This window comes from Sceloporus undulatus, chromosome 1 (assembly GCF_019175285.1).
Source record: "Sceloporus undulatus isolate JIND9_A2432 ecotype Alabama chromosome 1, SceUnd_v1.1, whole genome shotgun sequence".
NCBI classification, from domain to species: Eukaryota; Metazoa; Chordata; class Lepidosauria; order Squamata; family Phrynosomatidae; genus Sceloporus; species Sceloporus undulatus.
The window spans coordinates 366,177,661-366,187,922 of record NC_056522.1 but is presented as its reverse complement, the minus strand read 5'-3'; the positions used below and the strand labels follow the sequence as shown (position 1 = coordinate 366,187,922).

Sequence of the window (10,262 nt, the reverse complement as noted above, 5' to 3'; positions counted from 1 at the left end):
TTTGATTGAGAGTTCCTGCGTGGCAGGGGTTTGGACTGGATGGCCCTTCTGGTCTCATCCAACTCTTTCATTGTATGATTGTATGATTCCACATTGGAGAATGATGTTACACCACAATTATTCAAGTAAAATTTACTTTCCAAGTTGCTCCTGACCATTCAGCACCTTTGCTGTTATTGGGAACAATAGTGTGAAATGGGAAAAAAATACCTAACATTTGCTTGTTTGGATCTCTCCTCAAATAAATATTCTGCTCTTTATTTTCAAGCAGTATAACAGCACTGAACAAATATTATCAATGGTGCCATGAGAATTAAACCAGGAAATGAATAGAGATGTCCAGACCAAGGATTTTCATGGTTCAACCATCACTGGAAGCCATTGATCAGGGTGCAAGAGAGGGCCTTCTCAATATCCATTCCCAGGCTTTGGAATTCCTTGCCAAAGGAGGCTTAATTGGCCCCCTTATAGTTGAACTTGCCACCAGCAAGGAGATTTAACCCATTTAAGCTGGTCCATTGGTTGAAGGAAGATTTAACATGCTGGGACCTGGGATATTGAGATGGCACTCTTTTTGAACCCCCACCAATAACTTCAAGTGATGTATCAAATTCCTAGTCTAGACATCTCTGCTCATCTCCTGGTTTAATTCTGGTTTGTTGTGGCACCAGAGCTTTCTGCCTTGTTATGGCTCTCTGAAGGCAAAATATCTCCCAAAACTACAAATCCCAGTATTCCATAGCATTGAGCCATGGCAGTTAAAGCGTTGTCAAACTGCATTAACTCTGCAGTGTAGATGTAGCCTGGGTGCTATTTCGTATCTCTCATTGCCATGCTTTTAAAGGGAGATGTGGATTTTACAAGGTGTTTTGCTTTAATTTGTTTATCATCAACTTGGCAATTTGGAACTTTTTGAGTGAGAGATGGGATAGAAAATGAAATCAGTTGCTTTACAAACAATTCATCCTAAATGGTTTCTACTGTAAATCTGCCTTTGGGAATATAGGAAAGTAGAAAGGTTTTTTTTGGGGGGAGGGGTAGAAAATGAGCACCCCCTCCTATTTATATACCTTAGATCCTTTGACTTTCATTGATATAGTTTTAGGATTTCACTGGAAACTAGATTCTAGTATTCAATGATGTAATCGTACCTGATGACTTGAATAATACACGTTTATGGGCTGTCTTGAGTAGAAGGTTATTGTAAATATTTGTTGCAGCAAAAATGAATGATGATGTGAATGGATTAGTTGAAGAAATAAAGCCTGTTGCAAGGGAACAAGGACTTTTTACTGTATAACCAATCTTCTGTGTTATTTCCCAAAAGAAAATGTGAACTCCTAATATACTGAGAATAGAAGGGTTGTTTTTTTTAAAGACAATCTTATTATATTGCTGAAGTATCATCCAATAATGTCCTGGAATGGTATTTGTTGATTTTTTAAAAAAATCTAAACCTTGATTCACGGACAAAGATACAGCAAATGGAAAAATATCTATGCTGCCAAAAACCTTTCATTTCCCAATCCATTGCTGAACCATATTGATGGTTTGTGTTGACACATGGCAAAATAAAATTTGTCAGAGACTACTTGCACTAAAGGATACATATGGTCATGTCAGCAGTAGAAAATGAGGATTTCTCATTTCTGCATCCCACCTGCAGTGTCTTACCAAAATATTCCAGGTGCAATTTTTCATTTTGGAACTTGAAATTGATGTAACTCTATAACAGCTGGTGTAAATGATAGAAAGCAGAACTTTCATGTAAATGTTACAGCCTTAAACACAATTATCACTGCCAGGAACTGAGTCTCATTGAACTTGGTATGACTCTTTTGGATTTTTGGATCACAATTCCTCAGACTACCCAAGTATCATCATCATGGGAGCGCATACCCATGCAGGTGCCATCGTATCAATTTCACTTTTAACAATGGCAGCATGCACAAGGGTTTCTGGAATCAGTGCTAAAGCAGAATCCAGAGTCTATTCAAACATACTACAATAGGAAACTCCAATAGATAATGTTGTGTATTGACAGAAGCATTCCTCAGTCATAGGCAGAGCTCTTTCACATCATCTTGTATCCAACACTTTAAAAAAACCCTCTAGATACAAGCCATTGGACCTTGGACCTTCTGCGTGCAAAACATTTGCCATGTCTCAAAGACATAATCACAAAGTTGTAAGGACTACAAGGGCCATCTAGTAGGAATACACAGCTAAAGCATTCCAGAAAGATGGCCACCCAACCTGTTTAAAGAACTCTATCACCCTCCAAGGCAGTCTATTCTATAGTTGTACAACTCTTACAGACAAATGGTTATTTTTAATATTAAGGTAGAATCTTTTTTATTGTAATTTGAATCCACTAGTTCATTTCTGATCCCTGGAGCAGCAGAAAGCAAGCTAACTTCATTTCCCACATATTATATATGACATCTCTTCAAATATTTAAATCCAGTGTGCCCACGTCATATGCAGGTGGCCATACACGGCTTTCAGCATATGCTGAAAGCCACAGCCAGAAGAGTCAATAGCACATGTACCCATGGTGTGCATGCCGTGCCGTGGGCACGAGCCGTATTGTCTTCAATAAGTCTCCACCATACACTGTATTTTCCTTATGCAGAGGTGGGTGGGTCCGGAACAGATCCCCCGCGTAAGGAAAGAACACACTGTATGGTTATCATATCATGTGCCAGTTTTCTCTTTTCTAAGCTATATTTACCCAGTTCCCCAAGCCGTTCTTTATAGGACCGCGAGGGCCATCCAGGGAGAGACAATCAAAGCATCCCTGACAGATGACTATCCAGCCTCCACTTAAAAACCTCCAAAGAATGCTGCTCCACCACATTCTGAGCCAGTATGTTCCACTGTTGAACAGCTCTTACCATCAAGAAGTTCTTCCTAATGTTTAGATGTAATCTCTTTTCCTCTGGTTTGAATGCATTGCTCCATGTCCTAGTCTCTGGAGCAGCTGAAAAGAAGCTTGCTCCATCTTCAATATGACATGCTTTCAAATATTTAAACATGGCTATCATGTCCCCTCTTAAACTTCTCTTCCCCAGGCTAAACATACCAGTTCCCTAATCTGCTCTTCACAGGGCATGGTTTCTAGACCTTTCACCATTTTGTTCACCCTTCTTTGGGCACACTCCACCTTGTCAATATGTTTTTTGAATTGTGATGTCCAGACCTTTCTCTCATCTTAGTCTGCTATTTTCCCCAATGCAGCCATTTGGTTATTATGATCCCTCCACATCAGTCAATCATACCACTTGATGAGGGATGGAAGAGAAACTTACATTAGTCAAATTTACATGTGTACAAGACATGCACTGGAAATATGGGCATATTTTCAATTCTCCATAATTACAAATTATATGCAAATAAATTCACAGAACCAGAAAATGATACTTTTGGAAAATGTAGACAAAGGTGAAAATGCATTAAAATGAGTATATTAGGACAAAGTGCTTCCCAAAATGCACCTGAAATTCCATCTGGGAAGAAAAAAATGGAAGTTTCTCAATGCATAATGAAACAAGGATGGGAATCCAAAAACTAATATTCAGAGAGATGCAACGAAATTTCATAGTGCTATCTGAACATAGTATTAGGTTGGTACATAGAACCAATAATCCCAGGTTCCCATCACAGCACAACATTAGAGCCCTAAAAAGTTCTGATGTTCACAGTTGGTAGAAGCTGCTACAAAGAAGGCTATGATGGGTTGTTATTCTCATATACCAGACATACCATATACAACAATTTCTTCTGGTTCCTGGAATCGAACTCTTCTCTTGGCTCTTTGCTTGTTACTGACACCTTGGTTCATAGATGATCTTTTTCTCAATATAGAAGGAGGGTATTTGGTGTAATGAGTCTGGTGGAGAAGAGGTGTATCAGGATCAGGATCAGGATCAATATTAATTTATATTCTGTCTTTCCCCCTGTACTGGAGCTCAAGGTAGCTTATAAATTGCTAAAAGCAATATAGAATAAACATATACAAACCATCTATACCTATATCTACTGTATATCTCTATATCTCTCAATATCTACAGGAAAAGAAATTCCACCTACACATTAGGAAGAACTTCCTGATGGTAAGAGAGCTGTTTGACAGTGGAATATACTTCCTTGGAGTGTGGTGGGGTCTCCTTCTTTGGAAATTTTTAAACAGAGGCTGGATGGCCATTTGTTGGGAGTGCTTTGGATGTGTATTCCTGCATGGCAGGGAGTTGGACTAGATGGGCCCTGCTGTCTCTTCCAACTCTATGATTCTAAATCACAAGAAAAGAGATTCCACCTAAACATTATGAAAAAAATTACTGCAAGTACTCTTCAGCACTGCAATATATTGCCTTGGTAGGTGGTGGACTCTCCATCTTTGGAGGTCTTTAAACAGAGTTTGGATGGGCATCTTTCAAGAGTGCCTTAGTTGGGTATTCCAATATGGCAGGGAGTTGGGCAAGATAGCCCTTATGGTCCCTTCCAACCCCAAATTCTGTGACTCTATAAACCTCTGAGCCCTAACTGCAACCTTACTTTCACCATACAGCTATATAAAGACGAAAAGTCACCTCATTAGTTTCATGGCTGAGCAGGGAACCCAAGTTCAACTCTCTTGTCCCAAGTACAACATAGCTACTCCTGCCCAACATGTGCTCCATTGCTCTCAGGAACTTTTCTTCTTTTCCTGATGTTTGCATCTGAATTAAAATCTGCAGAAATCTACCTGGCTGTGGAAGGATCATATATCTCTCCCATGCCAATATGGTTATAGCCACATTTTATACGTTTTACAAATTAGACCCATTATTACAGTAATAAAGTGGTATTTGTACCTTAGAATTTCCTACAGATATTACAGTAAAATTATTGATAGGGTTTCAGTTGAAAAGTGACAAGATTTACTGTTCGGGACCATAGTAAAACTCTAGGGACCTTCCATCATTAAATATACATCTTTCAGTCAAGATGGCTTTGCATTGATTGCTGAAATGTGCTTTTTTATTGTTCCTGCCATGTCAATAGCATGAAGAAGAGCTTATACTTTTGTTTTTCCTAGGGCTATTTGTAGATCGAGTTGGTTTTGTACTCTTCCTAAGACTTGGGAAAAAATGGAACCCTGTACATTTTTTCTCTGATATGAACCCTCTTTATTGCTATGTGAGATGGAGAAGACTAATGCTGTTCTTGATTACCATAAAGCCTCCAATTTATGAATGCCTCAAGAATAACAAGATAGATAAAAGTGTTACTACGTAGTCCACAGAGTCAGGGACCATATCCCAGGAGAGAGCAGCAGTTTCATTAGAGAGGCCTGGAGCTTTTGAAGTTTTCTACTGAGGTTTACTGGTCGCAACCCTTTCACAACAAGGGATTTAGGGTACTTTTTCAAAGGGCTGCTTCCATGCCTCTAAAAAGGGATGCTCAGGGATTTTGTTTGGATCATATTTTTAAGCACTTCAACCAGAGATCCTTTAACACCACACAGATATAGCACTACATTTTCACTTTAACTACCAGGGCTACATCCTATGGAACCCTGGGATTTTAGTGTTTATGGAGGGACATTTTGAATTCTCTGCCAGAGAGCTCTAGTCCTTCCCCAGACTACCAGTCCAAGGATCCCATAGCATCCATGGCAGTTTCTGGAATCATAGTGATAACAGGTGCCTCTACAGTGTAGAAATAATGCACTTTAACTGCTGTAGCTCCATCCTATGTACTCTTGGGATCTAGTTTTATAAGGTCTTTAGCCTTCACTGCCATCAAATATTGGTTCTTCACTAAATTGCAAATCCTGGGTTTCTGTAGGATGGAGTCATGACAGTGAAAGTGGTGTCAAACTGCATTATTTCTACACTGTGGATGCACCCATAAGTGTATAGTGTTAATTGGCCCATGCTTTACATTCCTTGGACAAAATGGCACATAGTCCACTTTTGCAGCTGCTGTGTTGTTGTTGTTTGCCTTGAACTTTGCAATACAATTCTTGATTCAAAAAATGTACCAAAAATGCATGCCAAAATTAATATTTGAGATTCAAATGCATAGGTGTGTACAAAGAGGTATATTTTAGGGTAAAATGTATACAAGAATGCATATTTGTGAAAAGATGTTCAAAAAATGCCAAAATTCCAGGCATGCACATCTGGGGTGTTATTGAAAATCACAGAATGGTGAGGAAATGGGATGGAGCTGATAACTGTGAAACTGACTTAGATTGTGCTCTCTGTCCCCACCTTTCCAAAGATCTCTAAATTCTGTGCATCTCCACAGTAACCCCATTTTAGTATTAGCCACAGTCTGTCTTGACAGCATGTTCTTCTAAAACTGGGGTTGGCCTCCAGATATTGTTGGACTGGAAAGCCATTGTCCATATCCATCAGCCATACTAGCTGAGCTGATATGAGTTGTGGCCCAATATCTGCAGGCCTGCATGTTCTATATCCCCAAAACTACACTGGGGGCAAGCATTAGGAACAGCTGTTGCCTTCTTGTCCTGCTTGTAAACATAAGAGCTGGAGTAGGGAAGGATGGTCCAGCATGGAAAAATGAAATGGTACCTTCTTCTAGCTCTCATCCCAGCTTGCCTGACTAGCCCTTCTGTGACTACAACACAGTTTAGACAATCACAGCTGGTATTTGTGATATCACAAATCTGTCACCTGCCACTGATGCCAGAAACCCCAGAATTCCCATGAGCTATGAATATGCTATTGGCTGAATGTGTAATATCTGTTAAAAGTGTTCCAAGATTCAGTCTTACCTTTTCTTTCTTGTACATTGGAGAATCTGAAAGAAGACCTTCATGCTGCAAAAAATGGACATTTGCAGAATTTCTGAAACTCTTGTGAACTTGGCTCTTTCATGGCTTCTGCAAAGATTGTAAAATGCATGGAAAGTTACTTTTAAAAAGGATTTGATTACGTGGAAAAGTTACAAACTATCTCAGAGGTGGGGAATGATAGCCAAAATAAATTAAAAGGGAAGATAATAAAAAACTTATTAGAATAATCGAATTATAGTGTTGGAAGAGGCCTCAAGGGCCATCCAGTCCAACCCCCTGCCATGCAGGAACTCACAATCAAAGCACCTCTGACAGAAGGCCATCCAGCCTCTGTTTAAAGACCTCCAAAGTAGGTGACTTCCCAAGGGAGTGTGTTCCACTGTCGAACAGCTCTTACTATCAGGGTTCTATTCTCTGGAGCAGCAGAAAACAAGCTGGCTGCATTCTCAATATGACATCCTTTCACATATTTAAACAAGCCTATCATATCACCTCTTATTATGATTTTAGCACACAATAAATGGAAATAAAGATAGGGAAAAAAGAGGATACAAGTATTATAAAATATTATTTGAAAGGAGATAGACAATATATGAAAGCACGGATAAGGATACAATTACAACTAGTTGTATTTAAGGAAGGAGTGAATGTTGGTTTAATGTTGCATGATGTTGGAGTATCTAATTTGTTAGAATTGTTAGAGTTAAAGAAACAGCTAGAAATATATGTATGTATATTTCTTAGGATATGATATATATTTGTATGTTTTTCTGTTCTATATTTTATGATTTATATAATGGGTTATACAGTATTTTTAATTTCAATAATATGATTAATAAAAAATATATATTGTTAAAAATGGATTTCATTATCATTTTCAGACCTCCAAAAAGGAGTTAGCTGTTATTACACTTGAAATATTAAAGCTTTCTCATGATCTCCAAGTAACTAAAACAGTTACTTCTATTTATTTAAAACCACCATAAATACACTACACATCACTAGCAGAAAATCCATCTATGTTGTGTGCCGCTTCCTCAGCCTTTAACTAAAAAGATGACTAAAACCATTACATTGACACAACAAAAGGCATTAATGTACACTTGTTATATTACAATGGTGATGTAAATAAGTTTTGCCCATAGTGAAACGGAACTAATTAAAATTGCCTGATACAAGTAATAAGTTACTTCCACGCTCTAGTCTAGATATTTAAAAATACAGTACCTAACAGTCAAAACGTGGGGCTAAGATTCACCCAGTAACAGAGACAGATGGAGCCAAAACTTGAATTTGGTTTGCTTCTTCAGATTTTCTATATTTTGCAATAGCCATAACAATCCTAAGGATGGATGTTTTCATGTATTCTTTTTTCTTGCATGGTTGTTATGTGTTTTCAAGTCTTTTCTGACAAATGGTGACCCTATAATGGACACATCATGGGTTTTCTTGGCAAGATTTGTTCAGAGGAGGTTTGCCTTTGCCTGCCTCTGAAGCTGAGAGAGTGTAACTTGCCCAAGATCACCCAGTACATTTCCATGGCTGAGTGGGAATTTGAACTCTGATCTCCAGAGTCATCGTCCAGTACTCAAAGCATTACATCACACTGTCTCTCATGGAATAATGACTAATTTTGAGAGTTTTCTCCTTACTGGACAAGAGTGGAAGAGGTTTTCAATCTATTGTATTTCATTTGCACTTTGAAAATATAATTTAGGACTTTTTTTTGGCCCCAGGCCACTTTTTCTCAACTGCAGCCTCGTAGACTGACCATTTCCTGGATATTGAGAGGTGCATTAAACAAACATCCAGTTAGTTTCCTATTGCTGGACACAGTGACAGCATCTGCAGTGACATCCAGGGATTGTTTGGAAGCCCCACCAAATGGTGTCATTACTCTTTGTTCAGATATAGGAAAATATCTCAATGCTTGTCTGCTGCATTCCACCACTTCTCCACTGGACTGGGAAATGACTAGGATACACTTGTGCAGTTACATGTATAGATCACCTAGTGAAAGTAACAGTTGTATGTTTTGGTCAGGCCTCACTCAGAGTCCAGTTCTCAGCACCACAGTTCAAGAAGGACGTTTGCAAGCTGGAGTGTGTCCAGAGGAGGGTATCCAAAATAGTGAAAGGTCTGGAAACCATGCCTTATGAAGAGTAATGTAAGGAACTGGGTATGTTTAGCCTAGAGAAGAGGAGGTTAAGGGGTGACCTGATTTGTTATTGTTCTTAACTGCTCTCGGTTTGGCCTTGACTCATGGTGACCATTTGGATAAGTCTATGAAAGAGAATTCTTCACATTATGGGAGTGGTCCCTTGGGCTGAGATCCCACCTCAATATTACTTAGGATAAATATCTGTATGTGGAGTTATGTAATGATTGTCCCATGTTGAATGTCAGCATTGCACACCTGAATGTGCAGCCAAATGCACACCTGAATGTACACATCATATCCATCTTACATATGGAGCGGGGGGACTTAGAAACCATTGTACTTGTGCTGGTAACCTCTTGTCTCGATTTCTGCAATGTACTCTACATGGAGCTACCCTTGTGCCATGTTCAGAAGCTTCAGTTAGTTCAAAACATGGCAACCAGATTCAACCAAATAACACCTATTCTGAAATTTTTGCATTGGTTGCCCATCAACTTCCGGGCACAGTACAAAGTTTTGGTTATTACCTATACGGCCCTACATGGCTTGGGTCCACCTTACCTGTGGGAGCGCCTCCTCCCATATAATACTTCCTGAACACTCAGGTCCTATGGGAAGAACTTACTGCGGTCACAGAAAACTAGACTGATGGCGACTTCCCAGAGGACCTTCTCAATCAATGCCCCAAAAATTTGAGATGAGCTGCCGGAGGAGATCTGCCATTATTACATCTTTAGACGCCTTTAAAAAGTTGATTAAAACAGATCTCTTCTGGAAGGCCTTCCCACACTGACGTCTGAATAGTTTAGGACCACCTGCCCATCCAAATAAGCCCTCTTTACCACTATTGTTATTGCTATTTTAATGGTTTTAATTAATGTTATCTTGGACTATAGGGCTTTATTTTATTTTAGTTTATATGTGTAGGGGGGAGAGATCAAGGGTTGGGGGAATGAGGGAATGTTTTGTATAATTGTATTGAACTTTGTTGTTACCCACCTTGATCCTCAGGGAAAGGTAGGGTACAAATAAATATTTATTATTATTATTATTATTATTATTATTATTATTATTACTGTATTATTTATATATCCACATCTTGGATGCATTTTGTTTCCCTGTGTATCTCATGCATATAATGCACATGCATGTGAAATGTACATTCGCATGCAGATTGGCACTGCATGCTCAACTCTACTTCTGCAATTCTGAACTGAACACAGACATTCTGCATGGGACAGAAGTGTTCAACTGTTTCTGTAGCTGAATGTAGGCATGCATTCCAACAGGATT

At 39.0% G+C, this 10,262-nt stretch overlaps 1 protein-coding gene across 1 annotated transcript in view; it reads right to left on the bottom strand.

Moving 5' to 3' along the window:
• C1H14orf180 (chromosome 1 C14orf180 homolog) overlaps nucleotides 1-6,882 on the bottom strand; it is a 19,776-nt gene extending 12,894 nt beyond the window's left edge. Inside the window, exons 1-2 of the mRNA XM_042449967.1 lie at nucleotides 6,788-6,882; nucleotides 3,766-3,892 (exon numbers count right to left, since the gene is read on the bottom strand). Of these exons, the coding sequence (XP_042305901.1) occupies nucleotides 3,766-3,892; nucleotides 6,788-6,805 (145 nt within the window). The 5' untranslated portion in view covers nucleotides 6,806-6,882. The remainder of the gene's footprint in view (nucleotides 1-3,765; nucleotides 3,893-6,787) is intronic.
• Between the last annotated feature and the right edge of the window lie 3,380 nt (nucleotides 6,883-10,262).